The 19486-nt window shown below is 42.7% G+C and overlaps 1 protein-coding gene and 1 long non-coding RNA gene across 2 annotated transcripts in view; both read left to right on the forward strand.

The window, feature by feature from the left end:
- Positions 1 to 13195, forward strand: part of LOC115160944 (uncharacterized) — a 67792-nt gene extending 54597 nt beyond the window's left edge. The window contains exon 3 of the long non-coding RNA XR_003869141.1: positions 13023 to 13195. This is a non-coding gene — a long non-coding RNA (uncharacterized LOC115160944). The remainder of the gene's footprint in view (positions 1 to 13022) is intronic.
- Positions 13196 to 13197: 2 nt separating this feature from the next.
- LOC115161495 (semaphorin-5B) overlaps positions 13198 to 19486 on the forward strand; it is a gene marked incomplete at its 5' end in the record, with an annotated part of 126549 nt that continues 120260 nt past the window's right edge. The window contains one exon of the mRNA XM_029712475.1: positions 13198 to 13276. Within this exon, the coding sequence (XP_029568335.1) occupies positions 13198 to 13276 (79 nt within the window). The remainder of the gene's footprint in view (positions 13277 to 19486) is intronic.

Below are 19486 nucleotides of genomic sequence, written 5' to 3' on the forward strand. Positions count from 1 at the left end.
AGCCTCCTGGACAACTGGTCTATCGGGTCACTGTCCACGGCCTCCTGGACCCCTGGTCTATCAGGTCACTGTCCACAGCCTCCTGGACAACTGGGCTATCGGGTCACTGTCCACAGCCTCCTGGACAACTGGTCTATCGGGTCACTGTCCACAGCCTCCTGGACAACTGGGCTATCGGGTCACTGTCCACAGCCTCCTGGACACCTGGTCTATCGGGTCACTGTCCACAGCCTCCTGGACCCCTGGTCTATCGGGTCACTGTCCACAGCAGACACATACTGTATTGCCATCAATACCTCTGATTATTAGCCTAGCTGTAAGGAAAATATGTGTAGGTGGTGTGTGTGTCTGTGCATGTGCGTGTGCGTTCCTGCGTGTGTATGTGTGCATCCATCCAGCTGTTTCTCTATGCATTCATGAGTCTATTCAGGAGTGTACAGAGTCTTGTTAATCATATCAAGAGTTCTCTTTTGATCTATGCAGCTGTCCTTTTGAAGTCTGTTGTAATCAATTTGCTCATCATTTAAAGTGTCTGGCGGCCCTTGTGTGTGTGTGTGTGTTTTGTTTTGTGTCCGCTCCAGTTAATGAGAACAGCACTCCTTCTGTTGTCCTTGAGATAGCAGCTAATTAGGCTGAGCCGTCTCTGCATCATTGGCTCGTAATTCCCGCTTCACTCCCATAGAATGCCATGCAGCCCAGTGAAAAGGTGTGATAATTCACTACAATCTACAATGGTGGTGTATGGTGGTGTATGGTGGATTGCATGGCTCCAAGGAGAGGCTCTGGAGGTTGGTCATGTGTATGTGAGCAAGACAGCCTCTCTGATAGGCTATGACTTTTTTCAAATCGACCAATTCCAAGGCTGTAAGCAGATTCAAGGTAACCCCAACCCACATCTGTTTGTCTGAGTATCGCAGCCATCCTGTTGACATCACACTGTCCTGTTATCAGTTCTTATCAGCTGTGGCATACAACCCTGGCATATCTGTCTCCCATTATGGTGAGGATGGTGACATTTCAACATTTGTCCTTCATTGGTCCATCCCTGCGAGAGAGAGAGAGAGAGAGAGAGAGCTGACTCGGCCCTCACAGAGGTTCTTTATGAGTTCTCGTCCCAGGCCTGTCTCAGCACTCACGCTCTAAATTCTACCGAGGTTTGTGGACAGGATGGCAGTGAGTTACGACTGCAAGGAAAACCTTCATTCAATGCGCACACACACACACTTGCAGACACACACACTATTATACACTGACTCATATTGACACAGAGACACACACACACACACCTATCTTTCAGAAAGAACATTGAGTCTAAAATAATCGAGAGAGAGAGAGAGAAAGCGATCTAGCAAGCAATCGAATGAAAGAGAAAAGGTGGTGACCTCTCCAACCCTGTTAACAACCTGGGTTTTGTGGATGGACATCCCTCTATTGAGGGAGCCAATCAGAGGTCGTCACCCCTGGTTACATGTACTCTTTGTGTTTGGAAGCGAAGCCTATTCAGAATAATTGATGACACAATTTATTTTGATACCATTCATATTTTTTATAGAAGTAGAGTAGCACAGCCTATTTTCAATTTTTTTCTCAGAATGGGGTGAAATTTGGAAGTAATCAAATGCAATGGGGACAAGTCAAATGCAAGACAATGCTCTATACTACAGGCTTTGCATTGAGCTTAGAGATTTGGAAATGGTATGTTGACTGTGAGAGGTTAATATGGAACACATCAAAGGATTGGCTCAGTGATTCTCAGTGGACTCAGTGGTTCAAGGCAAATTGTTGGGTTAAGGAGTGGGTCTTATCCAATTCCAAGTTCCAACAAGGTATTTTTCTATGTTTAATTAGAGTATCTAGCAGCAGTATCTCCTGTACAGCATAACCTCTTTTTTAACTATTTCATTTTGAAGGTTTTAACCGTTTGTTTAAAACACTACCTGCAAACCTCCCAAACAAATCAAAACAAGCCCCAGGGTTAAACTTCTCTCAGTGAAGGCTCATAGACTGTGCACAATGAAGAGGTATCAGGTAAACCTGGGATATGCACTTGATGTGGCTTCTGTCTGTGTCCCAAATGGCACCCAAATGACCCTGGTCAAAAGTAGTGCACTATTTTGGGAATAGGATGCCATTTGGCATGCATCCTGTCTGAACAGAAAAGGTGTGAGACTGTCTGCCAGCTAATGTCATAATAGATCTTTTGAAGGACAGACACTGTGTGTTATTACAGATCAGACTGGGGTGGAGAGCTCTGTGGTTGTGTGTCTGGGTGTGTGTGTCAGGGTGTGTGTGTCTGGGTGTGTGTGTCTGGGTGTGTGTGTCTGGGTGTATGTGTCTGGGTGTGTGTGTCTGGGTGTATGTGTCTGGGTGTGTGTGTCTGGGTGTGTGTGTCTGGGTGTGTGTGTCTGGGTGTATGTGTCAGGGTGTGTGTGTCTGGGTGTGTGTGTCTGGGTGTGTGTGTGTCTGGGTGTATGTGTCTGGGTGTATGTGTCTCTGCGTGTGTGCGTGTGCGTGATGCACACTGACAGGCCCAAAGATTGGAAGATACCCTTTCCCTCCCAGGGCTCTGCCAGTAGATTGCTTCTGACCAGCCATACATCACTCTAGACTACCCCCCCCCCCCCCCCCCACACACACACACAAACACGCAAACTGTACACACACAGCAGTACTATCTGGAGTCTGATGATACAAACGGTTCTCAATTTATCACTACATTACATGCCATATCAAATCCCTTTAGCTGCTCACAGGGGAGTGTGATTGGAGGGCAGTGTGATTGGAGGGAATTGTGATTAGAGGGCAGTGTGATTGGAGGGCAATGTGATTGGAGGGCAGTGTGATTGGAGGACAGTGTGATTGTGATTGGAGGGCAGTGTGATTGGAGGGCAGTGTGATTGGAGGGCAGTGTGATTGGAGGGCAGTGTGATTGGAGGACAGTGTGATTTTGATTGGAGGGCAGTGTGATTGGAGGGCAGTGTGATTGGAGGGCAGTGTGATTGGAGGGCAGTGTGATTTGAGGACAGTGTGATTAGAGGGCAGTGTTATTGGACGTTTAGAACAGCTCAATAAGTGGGCCTCTCGCCTCAAGCCTTTCTTCATTGTTGGAGCCTATTTTAACTCTTTCAACTGTGCTTCATGCACCATAATAAAACCCTGGATGTGCTGTAACAAGTTGTTTTGTTCCAATATAAATCAGGCGACGTTAACGGGTGCAAGCTGCGATTACAATCAGGACTTTTCTTTTGGAGTCTGTGTGCTGGAGTCTGAGTAGTGTAATGCAAGTTGTTCTCACTCAAAGGTTGTGTCCGAACTGGCACCCTATTCCCTATATAGTGCACTACTTTTGACCAGGGCCCATAGGCATAGGTCCCTGGTCAAAATTAGTGCACTATAGGAAATAGGGTTCCATTTGGGATGCAGACAGACTCTGAAGCAGTGCTAGAATACGTAACCACACCAGTCTGGGGAAACTGTAAGAGTGTAATAGGCTCTTCAACACTTGGATTTTCAGATTGGCAGCAAGGCCACTGGGTGCTTTCACTGATGTAGAAAGACAGCAAGTGATGATTGCCCTCCCTGAGATTCTACTGGCTGCTGTGTATGAGTACTCACAACCCAAAAAGACACAGCCCACAGACACACATTCTGTAGCACTACACAAAGACGATGAAATGCACTTTGTACTCTGTGGACTGTCTCCACTCTGGAGAATGCAAAGTGCAGACAGACACACAATCATATTATTTTGTTATCTGGGCCTTTGTGCCTGGATAGATCACAGTCAAATAACTGTGTTATCCTTCTATTATTGTATCTGCACCTGGAGGCAACAACTGCCTTTTCTATGTGTTATCATATGGTTATGATATCGACACTGAGTAATGACGGTATGATATCATACATATTCCATATCATTTGATTCAACCCCGTCACGCCCTGTCAATGCCGTCACCCCCATAGAATTAAAAATAGAATGTTTATTCCTATGTTCAGTCCCAATGCTCTTTTCTGTGTCCCAGACTCCAAGGGCAGATGTCATTCAAGCACATTCCTAGGGAAAGCCATTTCTTCTGTTTTAACGGACCTACTCAAGCGTGAGCACGGCGACACAATAAGAGATTTCTACGACCCTCCCATCACCCTTTTACCAAAAAGGTCCTTTTATATCAGCCCTTCCCCATCTTGTCCCAAATTCCTATGGTCTTCCCCAAGTGTGTAGCCTACATATTACCCCCCTCCTGCTCCCCTCCTCTTTGGCTCTTAACGGGCCTCATTGTCGTCGTCCCCTTCCCCATCGCCTGTTGCCCAGACCCCTATAGGCCATCTCAGAGCAGGCATTAAAAAGATTGGTGAGGTTCAGCTATTGAGTAGAATTAGACATGGTCAATGTAACCCCCGACGGGACCAAACCCCTTGAGGAGAAAGGGAGAGGAGGGGGGAGAGAGGGGGAGGCAGAGTATGGTAGCAGTATGTTTGTTCATGTGTGTGGAGGGGGAGTGTGGTGCCTCATGTCTACTAGTTACAGTGAGGGAAAAAAGTATTTGATCCCCTGCTGATTTTGTACGTTTGCCCACTGACAAAGAAATGATCATAATTTTAATGGTAGGTTTATTTGAACAGTGAGAGACAGATTAACAATAAAAAAATCCAGAAGTTTAGGTGGTTAAAGACAGTGTGAGTTTAACTTATAATTTGTGAAAGTTTTCAGATGCTATAGTGTGGTAGTAGTTAGTAGGCTGTAGATATTTCATCTTACTTCCTAGATTTCTCTTGGTGCTATACAGTAGGTTGGTATGCTTTAACCTTAGTTATTTCCCTAAGGGAACAACAAACATGACAAGTGGGAAATTAAGTGTGCAGCATCTAATTTTTTGTGGCTAATCAAATGGTTTTAATTGAGAAACGTGGATATTATGTCGATTTATTTGAGAAATGTGGAAATTATGTACACTACCGTTCAAAAGTTTGGGACCACTTAGAAATGTCCTTGCTTTTGAAAGAAAAGCACATGAAAGAAAAGCACAAGGATTGGCCCCTTTTTTAAAAATGTTTGACTTAAATGACATACCCAAATCTAACTGCCAGTAGCTCAGGCCCTGAAGCAAGGATATGCATTTCCTTGGTACTATTTGAAAGGACAAACTTTGAAGTTTGTGGATATGTGAAAGGAATGTAGAAGAAAATAACACATTAGATTTGGTAATAGATAATACAAAGAAAAAACCAACCGTTATTTTTGTATTTTTTTGTACCATCATCTTTGAAATGCAAGATAAAAGACATAATGTATTATTCCAGCCCAGGTGCAATTTAGATATTGGCCATGAGATGGCAGCAGTGTATGTGCAAAGTTTTAGACTAATCCAAGGAACCATTGCATTTCTGTTCAAAATGTTTTATCAAGACTGCCCAAATGTGCCTAATTTGTTTATTAATAACTTTTCATGTTCAAATCTGTGAACTCTCCTCAAACAATAGCATAGTATTCCTTCACTGTAACAGCTACTGTAAATTGGACAGTGCAGTTAGATGAACAAGAATTTAAGCTTTCTGCAAACATCCGATATGTCTATGTCCTGGGAAACGTTCATGTTACTTACAACCTCATGCTAATCACATTAGCCTACTTTTGCTCAACCGTCCTGCTGGGGATCCACCAATCCTGAAGAAGGTAAAATAACATCAAATTGATTAGAAATACAGTGTAGACATTGTTAATGTTGTAAATGACTATTGTAGCTGGAAACGGCTGATTTTTTTAATGGAATGTCTACATAGTTGTACAGAGGCCCATTATCAGCTACCATCACTCCTGTGTTGCAATGGCACGTTGTGTTAACTAATCCACGTTTATAATTTTCAAAGGCTAATTGATCATTAGAAAACCCTTTTGCAATTATGTTAGCACAGCTGAAAACGGTTGTACTGATTAAAGAAGCAATAAAACTGTCCTTCTAGTTGAGTATCTGGAGCATCAGCATTTTTTGGGTTCGATTACAGGCTAAAAATGGCCAGAAACAAAGACCTTTCTTCTGAAGCTCGTCTATTCTTGTTCTGAGAAATGAAGGCTATTCCATGCGAGAAATTGCCAAGGAAATTAAGATCTCGTGCAGAGCTGTGTACTACTCCCTTCACAGAACAGCGCAAACTGGCTCTAACCAGAATAGAAAGAGGAGTGGGAGGCCCCGGTGCACAACTGAGCAAGAGGACAAGTACATTAGAGTGTCTAGTTTGAGAAACAGACGCCTCACAAGTCCTCAACTGGCAGCTTCATTAAATAGCACCCGCAAAACACAAGTCTCAATGTCAACAGTGAAGAGGCGACTCCGGTATACTGGCCTTCTAGGCAGAGTTGCAATAAAAAGAAAAGATTAAGATGGGCAAAAGAACACAGACACTGGACAGAGGAACTCTTCCAAGAAGGCCAGCATCCCGGAGTCGCCTCTTCACTGTTGTCGTTGAGACTGGTGTTTTGCGGGTACTATTTAATTAGATTAACCTCTCTAGGGCAGGTGGCACCAAATCGTCCCACCTACGTAACAGCCAGTTGAATCCTGTGGCGCGATATTCAAATACCTTAGAAATGCTATTACTTCAATTTCTCAAACATATGACTATTTTACAGCATTTTAAAGACAAGACTCTCGTTAATCTAACCACACTGTCCAATTTCAAAAAGGCTTTACAACGAAAGCAAAACATTAGATTATGTCAGCAGAGTACCCAGCCAGAAATAATCAGACACCCATTTTTCAAGCTAGCATATAATGTCACAAAAACCCAGAAGACAGCTAAATGCAGCACTAACCTTTGATGATCTTCATCAGATGACACACCTAGGACATTATGTTATACAATACATGCATGTTTTGTTCAATCAAGTTCATATTTATATCAAAAACCAGCTTTTTACATTAGCATGTGACGTTCAGAACTAGCATACCCCCCGCAAACTTCCGGCAAATTTACTAACAATTTACTAAATTACTCACGATAAACGTTCACAAAAAGCATAACAATTATTTTAAGAATTATAGATACAGAACTCCTCTATGCACTCGATATGTCCGATTTTAAAATAGCTTTTCGGTGAAAGCACATTTTGCAATATTCTAAGTAGATAGCCCGGCATCACAGGGCTAGCTATTTAGACACCCAGCAAGTTTAGCCTTCACCAAACTCCGATTTACTATTAGAAAAGTTTGATTACCTTTCCTGTTCTTCATCAGAATGCACTCCCAGGACTTCTACTTCAATAACAAATGTTGGTTTGGTCCCAAATAATCCATAGTTATGTTCCAACAGCGGCGTTTTGTTCGTGCGTTGAAGACACTGTCCGAATGGTAAATAAGGGTCATGCGCACGGCGCATTTCGTGACAAAAGATTTCTAAATATTTCATTACCGTACTTAGAAGCATGTCAACCGCTGTTTAAAATCAATTTTTATGCAATTTTTCTCGTAAAAAAGCGATAATATTCCGACCGGGAATCTGCAATTAGGTAAACAGACGAAAGAAAATACAGCATGGGGTCGACTCGGGCACGCGCCTAAGCCCTTTGTCCTCTGATCGGCCACTTGGCAAAGGCGATAATGTGTTTCAGCCTGGGGATGCCTCGGTATCGTTCAGCTTTTTCCCGGGCTCTGAGAGCCTATGGGAGCCGTAGGAAGTGTCACGTTACAGCTAAGATCCTAAATGTTCAATAAACAGAGCCAAGAACAACAACACCTTGTCAGACAGGCCACTTCCTGCATGAAATCTTCTTAGGTTTTTGCCTGCCATATGAGTTCTGTTATACTCACAGACACCATTCAAACAGTTTTAGAAACTTTAGGGTGTTTTCTATCCAAAGCCAATAATTATATGCATATTCTAGTTACTGGGCAGGAGTAGTAACCAGATTAAATCGGGTACGTTTTTTTATCCGGCCGTGTAAATACTGCCCCCTAGCCCTAACAGGCTAAAGAAGGCCAGTTTTATTGCTTCTTTAATCAGAACAACAGTTTTCAGCTGTGCTAACATAATTGCAAAAAGGTTTTCTAATGATCAATTAGCCTTTTAAAATGATAAACTTGGATTAGCTAACACAACGTGCGAGTTACAATAGTCATTTACAACACTACCAATGTCTACACTGTATTTCTGATCAATTTGATGTTATTTTAATGGACAAAAAATTAGCTTTTCTTTCAAAAATAAGGACCTAAGTGACCCCAAACTTTTGAACGGTAGTGTAGGTTTAATTGAGAAACGTGGATATTATGAAGGTTTAATTGAGAAACGTGATATTATGTAGGTTTAATTGAGAAACGTGGATATGATGTAGGTTTAATTGAGAAACATGGATATGATGTAGGTTGAATTGAGAAACGTGGATATGATATAGGTTTAATTGAGAAACGTGGATATGATGTAGGTTGTATTGAGAAACGTGGATATGATATAGGTTGTATTGAGAAATGTGGATATGATGTAGGTTGTATTGAGAAATGTGGATATGATGTAGGTTGAATTGAGAAACGAGGGCTGTATTTACTTCTGCCGCAAATCAGATACCTGGGAGCATCTTCTGATCTGATGAGCTGGTGTTGGTATTCCACTGGTACTAAAGTTAATGTCGAGGTTAGCGTGTTTGTGTGAGCTTGTGGTTGTGTGTGCGTGTATGTTTTGTGTGTGTGTGTGTGTACATGTGTCCGCAACAGAAGGCTTAGTGAGAACGGCGCATTTTTCATACACTTACTGCTCATGGGGCCTCAATAATACATCCTGATATAAGATGCTTAACAATCACATCCAATCAACATAGCTTAAGATCAAATGCATCAAAGAGCCCATTGGAGTGGAACCAGTCCTCCTTGGAGACTTTCCCAACGGAAATTACCAATCTAATTTCGATTAGTTTTTTTCTGGTTATTTTCTTGAAGCGTAAACATCAATAGCTACATCCGTTCATTCGCAGTGAAACACTTTATTTCTCTGATATGGGGTAGGTATCCTACCTTATTTTTTATTAACAGCACCAGTGATTGGTTCCATCCCAAATGACAGCCTATTCCCTATTTTTTGGGGTCAAAAGTAATGCACTGCATAGGAAATATGGTGCCATTTGGGACACAGACATTGTCTTCTCAATGGGCTGGAAGCAATTTAATCAGTGTCCTAATTGATTCAGATGAGATTTGGTTGAAGGACTTTCCATTGAGTTGTAATTAGAAGCAGTCCCCTGGGCAACAGGGTAGAGAGTAGACCCATCCGGATGAGGGAAGGTGCAGGCAGAGCGCTCAGGGCCCTAAATCATCCATCTCCGGTATGGCGAAGCAGAGTGGAGCCGGAGAGGAGAGCCAGTGATTCATCCTAAGCCTTTATGGCTGGTAGGAGAGAGAAACTGTCTGACACACCTGCTGGCCCAGCGGCCTTGTGGAATGGGATAAAAGCCCTCTGACATTATTAAAAGACAAGAGTGTTTTAAAGGAGTTTTTATGGCCTCCATTCGTCCGCTCCACCTCTCCCATCCTGTCCGTTACTTTAGTTTTAGTGAAAAGGCAACATTTTGGGGGGGGGGGGGGGCGTTTATCGGACTTTACTCTCTCTCACCTTGCTTTTAGATATGCAGTATGTGGATATCACTTAGTGGGTAGGGAAAACATATTTAGCATTTTGGTCTAGAAGACGTATCTCCCTCGCTTTTGATGCTTTTTCTTTCCGGGTATTTTTATGGCCTACGATACATCATCAATCTCTGAGCTGCTCTTTCTCTCTTCAGAACGGTTTCTCTGATGTGTCTTGACACACGCTGTGGGCTCAGTGCAAACACTCTACTCTACCTGGCCCCATCTACTTAAGACCTGCTTCAATATATTCACTGTTACCATAGCTACAGGATGGCATCCAATGTCAGTGAGTGAGCTGAGAGACAATATGAAATCAGAGCAATCTCAATGACTGGACCTCCCACCTCCTGTGTGTGTGTGTGTGTGTGTGTGTGTGTGTGTGTGTGTGTGTGTGTGTGTGTGTGTGTGTGTGTGTGTGTGTGTGTGTGTGTGTGCATGTGTGTGTGCATATGTGTGTGCTTGTGTATCTCAAGGACTGTACCTCCTGCTTCCAACAGTAGTCTCTCTGCTCGATTGTCAGAGGGCTATTGACAAGGGACGTGTCTGGGCATTCATTAGTCAAAACCCCTGGAAGTTCCCCTCTAAGCCATGAGCACACTGTCCCAGTCCATGGATAATTTACTGACGGACTCCTTCTCCCAGCCAGGCTGTGTGTGTTTGTGTGTGTGTGTGTGTGTGTGTGTGTGTGTGTGTGTGTGTGTGTGTGTGTGTGTGTGTGTGTGTGTGTGTGTGTGTGTGTGTGTGTGTGTGTGTGTGTGTGTGTGTGTGTGTGTGTGTGTCAAAGACAAGTGTAGCTGTGGTGGCGAAGGCTTGGATTCACATGTGGGATGTAAAAGTGTTGGATAGACAGCTGACAGAAGTACCTGTGTCACAGAGAATCGACCACCTTGGTTTCAACTTGGCAAATAGCATTCAAGCAGGAGAACATCAGAGAGGGTGTCCTACACTCTTAGAAAAAAAGGTGTTATCTAGAACCTAAACGTTTTTTGGGGCTGTCCCCATAAGAGAACCCTTTGAAGAACAATGTTTGGTTCCAGGTAGAACCTATTTGGTTCCAGGTATAATTGTTTTGGGTTCCATTTAGAACCCTTTTCACAGAGGGTTCTACATGGAACCCAAAATTCTTCTACCTGGAACCAAAAAGGGTTTGTTTTCCTATGGGGACAGCCGAAGAACCCTTCTGGAACCTTTTTTTCAAAGAGTGTAGTTGGCCTCTTTGATTGTCCTCGCTAAGGGAGCAGTGGTGGACACACTCACCCAGGCACACACACACACTTGGTGCCAGGTCTGCCTGCTTCCTGTGACTCAGAGGGGACTGTGACCAGCTGTTCAAGGCTTTAATTCTCCAGTATTGTGAGTTAGACGTGTGTGTGTGAGTACGTGTGTGTGATTTGATGATGTGTGTATGTAGACTAATGAAACCACATCTGTCCACCCAAAGTGCCAGTGGAGCCTAGTCTACACACTCACACCTCCACCTGCTGTTAGCGTTTACCCATGGGTCTAGTTGACTGTGTCTGTGCCAAGACCAACACTGCTCTGTGGGTTGTAGAGCTGCTGCTGCTGGCCCTCCTGGTCTTCTCTCTCTACACCAGCCAAACACTATTTTAATGAACACCAGTTCTATTTTAGTGTAGGGACTACTTTTAAGTTTGAATATACTTTACATAGCAGTGTATCTAACAGTAGTGTTTTCCTATCTCGCAGATTCACTGCAAACGTTTCACCACAAATGATGCTGTAGCTAGGGTTGACATGAGGAATATTGCAACAAGTAACCCATCCCTTCTTGAAAATGCTTTCCGTGAAAACGCACGGAATGCTGTATGCTCAGGGCTTTTCGATGTATGTCTAGTGGCACTTCTGTGTTCCTTGGCATCTACCCTGAGCCTGTTGTGTTGACTGTTACTGTATTGTAATGACAAACACCCCAGCAGCTCATTTGCATTTGCCTAATTAGTTACCAGCTGTAGTAAGAGGGAGTGGGTTAATGGATTGTGGGCAATAAGGTTGATTTTAAACTCAACCAACCTAATAATGTGTTATTGATCGGTCCATTTAAAGGAATACTATTACAAGGAGACCTAACCCTGTGAATGTGAGAGCAGGAAGTAAGTTATTAATCTACTTTACTGATATTACGTGCCACAATGGTAACATTGTAAGAAGGCGCAAGGGTGGGTGATGATGGACTACAGGTTTCAGCCAGGCTGTATTCCCTTGTATATTATGTCTGCAGGAAATTACATTTACTACGGAGGAGGAAGTGGAGAATTGTGTAGTACTGTTCAAGGCTGCTTAACACAGTTTATTCTGGAGTGGCTGAACTGAAATGCACTGAAAAAAAATATCTTGATTCGACGTACAATAAGGTTGTTGAGCAAACTCACAACAAAATGTTTTTGTCTGAAAATGTTGTTGAGCAAATTCACAATCCTATTGCAACGGGTTACCTTACAATTGTACGTTGAATCAACTTTTTAGTTTTTTACTGTGTGGCTGAAGGAAAAGACAATGCGCTTAACCTGACCTGGAGCCAGTGAAGTGCAGCCAAAATGTAAAGTTTCCATGAGGGAAAAAAGGCGCAACTATCGCTCTTCAAGTTAAAACATTCGGCCAGTAGGTCAAAACATGAATGCTTTTATCATAAATAAATTACATTTTAAGAATGAGAGCTCATGTGAACTCAGATTGCAGCAATGCCTAGGCAACTTAAGTACTGTGAGAGGTGTTGGGATGAAATGATGACTAAGATATTTCAGCACTTCATGTGCGTTATCTACTCAAAACAATTAGTTTAAAACATTTTTTAGGGATCTCTCTAGAGAACAGCTGAAGAGAGCGTTTTTCTTGTGTTAAGCACATTTCTATGAGCCATAGATTTGAAGCTCACAGTGTTCTGGTACATTAACTCATGGTAACTTGCACCCCATTGAACAATCCACTACCCTTTCATTCAATGTTCTGATTTTAATCAGCCGTTAAATTAACTTCTGAGGTTTAATTGCGTATTTTGAATGATTATGGTGAGGTCAGGGGTTAGGGACTTCACAGACATAGCTCCTCAGTGTTTAAGTGTCTCTGTTTGCAATTTTCTCTCCTCACTCTCTCACCTGTCTCTTTGTTTTTCACTTGTTTCATATTCATATACACTGCCGTTCAAAAGTTTGGGGTCACTTAGAAAAGTCCTTGTTTTTGAAAGAAAAGCACAATTTATGTTCATTACAATAACATCAAATTGATCAGAAATACAGTGTAGACATTGTTAATGTTGTAAATGACTATTGTCGCTGGAAACGGCAGATTCTTTATGGAATATCTACATAGGTGTACAGAGGCCACAGACTCTTTGCAACACATTTTCTTTTTCAAACTCTCTCTCTTCCTTCCCTTCTTCTTTTCTCACAGTTGTATCCCAGAGGCCCACCTTGGCAGTTAGAGGAAAGGCTCCGCCCCCATCACCATGACAGCAGCGTTGCCACGGAACGCTGCCCCCCTGTCCGTGCCTGGCCTGTTGCTCCTCCCCCTGCTTCTGCTGCCCCTCCCCATCGCACTGTCCCAGAAACCCATGCTGCCCTCCCCACCCGCCCCCACGCCCACCCCCCAGTACCTGTTCCGGGCGGAGTGTACCCGGAGAGAACACCCTGTGGTCACCTTCCAAGGTAAGTCTTAATATACTGTACACACCCTCCTGATTGGACAGAGCCATTCACGAGGCCCTTCCTCCAACAAATGTATGCAAACTTGATTATTTACAGTAGACTTAAACCCATTGTATTACTAAACATCACATTGGTCTTAGATCCCCCATTTATAACACTCAATCCTTTCATCTCTATAATGCATAGTTTCATGACCTAAAGGCTTTTCTTCTTGAACCAAAGTTTGGATAAAATTGTTTGACCTAAGAATGTTTTTCCAACGTGATCAGTGTGAAACTGTACACCCATTATGATTAAATCAGTGAAGAGAATGACTGAATAGACTCCAAGCCTAACAGGTTACAGGGAGGAGCAGCCCTTTGTACAGACAAGCTCTATAGCCATCTCTCATATCACGCTATACAGCAGGGGTCTCCAACCTTTTCTAGCAGGAGAGCTACTTAAAAAAGATTAAACATGTCGCGAGCGACATTTTTTTTTATAGCTTTCAAATAGGCACATTATTCTCTTCTCCTCTACCCTGAAACTCTTCACTGGGTCCTTGGTGTTCAGAGATGTGCTTTCTGTCAATATACTGTACCTAGTAAGATAGTGGTTAATAAACAATATTTTGGCATGACAGCCCCATAGAATTATCTTTTGTATTTTCCCAAATTCTGTTTCTGTTTTTTCCTGGTTTTGGATTTTTTTTCTGTTTTTTACTCTTAATATTAAAATGATTCATAAAGACACAGCGGATGTGGATGTTCGGAGTCGATGTCAATGCTTAAATCACATCAGAAGACCGTTTTTGAGGTCTGGGAAGAAAAAAAAAACAATTGTGATTTTTTTTGTGTAATTCCCCTTTAATTGCACATTTAGCAAGAGAGGAAATGTGTCAATCTAGTGATGTTTCTGCTGTTAGGCCTACTGCTGCAGCACATGTCATGACAGTTTGCAAAACAATGGCAACCCAATTGATACAAATAATCATGATATAGTTCTGTCAGGTAAACCTACTTTGTATTTAACAGTTAACATTTAATTGCGAAGGTTTTTAGGGAAAGTCTTTCTGTCTACCCACAAGAAGGCTATCATTAGCATCGACAACAAACAGACAAGGGCAATATTGCTGGAAATGAATTGGCTGTTTAAACCAATAGTAGGTAGCCAGGGGTTGGATAATGTCAATGTGGCTTTGATTGGATAGTAGCCAGGCGCTTTATGTTTACGACAGTTTGCAAAGGAACACATGAAAAAAATGCACATACTTTCGGGAATTGATTGGCTGCGAGCTACTGATAGCTTGTGATCTACCTGTTGGAGAACCCTGATATACAGAGAGAAACAGAGATGCTTTATGTTGATGCCAGCACCGTTTGACAGACATACCAGTAAGACAGGGAGAAACACTTTTCATTTCAATCTTTCTGGCTGCCACCTTCAATAATTCCACATGTCGGTTGGTTTACACACACTCAAATGCACATACGCAAATACACACATAAGAGACAGAGAGAACATTGTGTACAGGGATACCCCCTCTTCTCTTTCATCTATGCAGCGGGTTAAGAAACAAGGTGTTCCCCATAGTGAGAACTAGACATGCAGAGTGAAGGAGGGAGGATAACACTGAAATGGCTGTGTTTATTTCAGGAGAAGGAGGGGTTTTTGTTAACCTTTCCAAGGGCCATGAATAGATAGATTGGTCAAATAAATTCCGTTCAGTGTGTGGAAAGAAAGACGGAAATAAATAAATAGTGAAGTGATAGCTAGAGGTTTTACTTATTATTGGAAATATGCCCAAACCTCTCTAAAATCAATGGGTCATATGAACATTTCCTGGGGCCCCTATAGCCTGCTTTTATTGCAGTGCAACATTATCACCTGAAATTGTGTTCTTTTCCATGGCCAGTTTATTAATGTGATCATGAGGTCCTCCGGGGTCCAGGTGGAGGGCTGGAAGCCAAGGAGGACTATTTCTTTTCCAAATGATTCCATTTTCCATTTACAGATTCAGATTTTAATGAATCAGTAGAAAAGAGCAGGGGATGTCGTTAAGACTATTCAATGTCACCGTTTCAGCACAAGGCCGTTCTCAAGACCTATTCAGTATCTGTAATGGTAAGTTACCTGGATCAGAAATATCCTTTCACTCCGCTCCATTCATACCTAGCTACCTTCAGTGTGCTTACAGCTACCAGATAATCCTTAGACTGATGTCAGTGCTGCCTACTGCACATCAAAGGCATACTTTACCCACTTTAGGATGACTCTCACAGATGGAAAGCAGACGGCCCGTTTGCTTAGCATAGGTGGCAGTATAACCCTTTATGTGGGGGCAGCAGCTATAGAAATGCCGGAACAATGAAGGTGTCAGGCTGAACCTGAGATTAGTCCCAGTGATTGATGAACGTTTTATTGCAGGGTGGTGGAGCGGTCACTGAGCCAAGTCACCTTGTGGAGGGGTGGGGTGGGTTGCACACGGGATGGGGGCCCTTTTAATCTGGCTGGGGTGATGTGTGTGTGTGTGTGTGTGTGTGTGTGTGTGTGTGTGTGTGTGTGTGTGTGTGTGTGTGTGTGTGTGTGTGTGTGTGTGTGTGTGTGTGTGTGTGTGTGTGAGCAGGGAGAAGGGATCAGGATCAGGGGCATCTTCTTGGCCTTTCTAGCTTCTGAAGCTGGTGCACTTCACTGGAGCATGGTGTTCCATCCTCATTTAGGGGCCCCTTCCCCATCCTCTTAAGATGTTCCTGGTGGCGGTGTGTTACCCGCTATACCGTGGAGGCCCCTCTGCATTGAAAAGGCTTAAACGCCAAAATGGATCTCATGCCGAAAAAAGTCCCCTGACTGGCAGTAAGGCCCCTGACTGTATAACTTATAGTAAAGGTAACAGTCACCGTGCACTATTGCTGTTGAAGGACTGGACACGTCACTGAGTTTGTCCCAGTTGTTGTTGACAAACGTGATCATTATCATACTCAAGGTGTTGGAGAGAGAAACTGGATAAGGCTCTCTGTCATTATCATCCTCTCTGTCACCTCTGTCCCAGTGGCCAGTATCACATCTCACATCTATCCATCAAATGAGGCCTGCAGGAGGGATAATCTAGCACGGTAAGAGGTGGTGCCAGAGTATCACCTCAGAATCATCTCCTCTCACAATCCATCCAGAGATCTGAGGCATGGAACCTCCATTCCTCCACCCTGGAGATGCCAAGTAGCCTAATCTCTCCTCTGAGCCTCCCAGTGATAGCCTGGTCCCAGATCAGATTGTGCTGTTTTGCTAACTTCTATGGTCATTGTCATTCCACAGCCATAGGAGTTGGCTATACAGCACAAACAGATCGTAGGTTAGCGATTTCATCATGAATGTTGTTCTGGAGGCAGCTTTGTAGGATGGTCACTAGCTGGCACAGCCACAAAGTCATCATTTCTGATTTTAAACCTAATCCTAACATTAACCAACTGCTTTCACTAATTCCTAACCCTAACCTTAAATTAAAACCAAAAAGCTAATGTTTGTTTTCAGGAATTTTTACAATGTAGACAATTTTGACTTGGAAATAGCTCAGTTCTGCCTCCAGGACAAGACTCATCCAAATACACGTCAACCTGCAAAGAGATCTGGGAACAGGCTGTCCTGTTGAGGCCCTGACCATCCTTAGGCAGAGTCTGAAATGGCACCCTACTCCCTAGTGTCTGGTCAAAAGTATTGCACTACATAGGGAATAGGTTGCCATTTCAGACACAGACCTAGTTTGTCTGACCACGCAGTACACCATCTTCAGACTCAGAAAGGATTGATTCAGCCCACTAGTACAGATTTACCCTGTCATCCATCCTGACCATTCTACCACCCACAGAGAAAATAGCACCTAAAACAAGGATGTAACCATGATAATGCCAGGCACCTAGATCCACTCAACTGCTATGGGTCCATACCAGAGGGCAGTTGACTTGAACAGTGAACCCCACCAAGTTTGCTGTACAATTCAGAGCAACTTGGCCACTGATTTGGAGGTGGGGTGTGGGCAGAGTTGTGTCTGTAATTTCAGCCTGCTGTCATGATGATTTCCACTGGGGTTGTGTGTGAATAGGGAAGAGGAAGAAAAGGCATTTTAGTTGAAAATTGCACATTTTCCTCTCAGAATTGTCACTCTTAAAGCCGGTTCACCTGCTTCGTGAACTCGGTGAACCAAGTTGCAGAGCCATCTTCTCTCCTCTTTCCCTTCCTCTCCTTCTCTCCTCTTTCCCCTCCTCTCCTCATCTCTCAACCCAGAGCTGCTGTAATAGGCAGTGGATTGTTTAGTCTTCTCCGGCAGGATTGTCTCGCTATCTGTTCTCGGATAATGACGCTGTCGTTTAAGCCGTGTCACTGTCCAAAGGGCCTCTTGAGAAAGAGAGTGAAAGAGCGCAAGAGAGAGCAAGAGGAAGAGAGAGAAGGTAAAAATTCTTTGTGCTGTGATAACGGATAGAAAACGGAGGTGTGAAAGTTTGAGCCCCAGTGTGTGATTTGACTGGTCCTGTGATGGGTCCATCAGTCATTGTGTTGAATGGTCCTCCAACACTTCAGTTCTCCTCAGACTGTTGTTAGCAGGGGATGCTGCTGGGGCTGCATGGTCACTTCTGATTGGCTATCTCACTCAGAGCCTGGGGAAGGAGGAAAATAATGGATGGAGGGGAAAGATTTTGACTTTATTGGCACTTCAGTTGAGTTAAAGGTAGCGGGAGTGGTATTCTCTCTCTCTTTGTCTCTCTCTCTCTCTTTCTCTCTCTCTTTGTCTCTCTCTCTCTCTTTGTCTCTCTCTCTCTCTTTCTCTCTCTCTCTCTCTTGTCTCTCTCTCTCTCTCTTTCTCTCTCTCTCTTTGTCTCTCTCTCTCTCTTTGTCTCTCTCTCTCTCTCTCTTTTTCTCTCTCTCTGTCTTTGTCTCTCTCTCTCTCTCTTTCTCTCTCTCTCTCTCTTTGTCTCTCTCTCTCTCTCTCTCTTTGTCTCTCTCTCTCTCTTTCTCTCTCTCTCTCTCTCTCTTTGTCTCTCTCTCTCTCTTTGTCTCTCTCTCTTTCTCTCTCTCTCTCTTTCTCTCTCTCTCTCTCTTTGTCTCTCTCTCTCTCTTTGTCTCTCTCTCTCTCTTTCTCTCTCTCTTTGTCTCTCTCTCTCTCTTTCTCTCTCTCTCTCTCTTTGTTTCTCTCTCTCTCTCTTTGTCTCAAATTCAAATTCAAGCTGCTTTATTGGCATGAAAAACATTGTCAATATTGCCAAAGCAACAATGTATACAATATACATTGTAATAAAATTAGAAACAATAACAAATAATATAAAATGGCAGTAAATAATAATACAAAATTAAATACAAAAATAACAACAGTAAAATGGTAACGGTCAATAGTAGAATGTAATGTAATAACTATAAAAATCTAAATATATATCTAAATCTAAATATGGAAAATGAAACTATAACTAACTTATAACTAAAACTAACGGTCATCTTCACCATTACATCAGTACTACAACTACTATCATCATTACCACTACTACTACCACCACCATCACTAAACTGCTATCATTACCATTACCACCCATACCACTACTACTACTGCCACCACCATCACTAAACTGTTATCATTACCATTACCACCCATACCACTATGTTGTGTCTTTGGCTATGCCGGATTAAGTGATATGACATGCTAACTTATAAAATGATTTCTCTGTAATTAATATTACCTTATTAAGCTAATCATGTAAATGTAATTAACTAGAAAGTCGGGGCACCACGGAAGAACGTTTATAGAACTGTTGTCTTCCGAATAAACTCTTAAAATACTTAGTAATATTTTACATCGATAGCAGTCAATATTAACCCTTATCTTATTTTCAGTCTCATAATGAAAGTTGTAAATTCTTGGTTATCTTCACGAACCCTGGCTAACAAGTTGAATCAGCAATACAAAATTGGGTTTAATTATTTATTTACTAAATACCTAACTAATCACACAGAATTACAAATACACAGAATACCAATGATGTCATACAGAAAACGTCCCGGTGGACGGAACCTGGTTACACAAAGGAAAGGGGGTTGGGCTTGAATGAAAGAGCGGGAAGATTTAGGAACAGAGAAACAGCAGCTATGCTATCGTAAATACATTATCTTATGCATTCTAAATTACTGCCCATTTGGAAAAGGAAAATGCAATAAATATTTACTCTGAGCTGCGCTTCGGTAGATTGGTCG

Source organism: Salmo trutta, chromosome 24 (assembly GCF_901001165.1).
Source record: "Salmo trutta chromosome 24, fSalTru1.1, whole genome shotgun sequence".
Classification (NCBI taxonomy): domain Eukaryota; kingdom Metazoa; phylum Chordata; class Actinopteri; order Salmoniformes; family Salmonidae; genus Salmo; species Salmo trutta.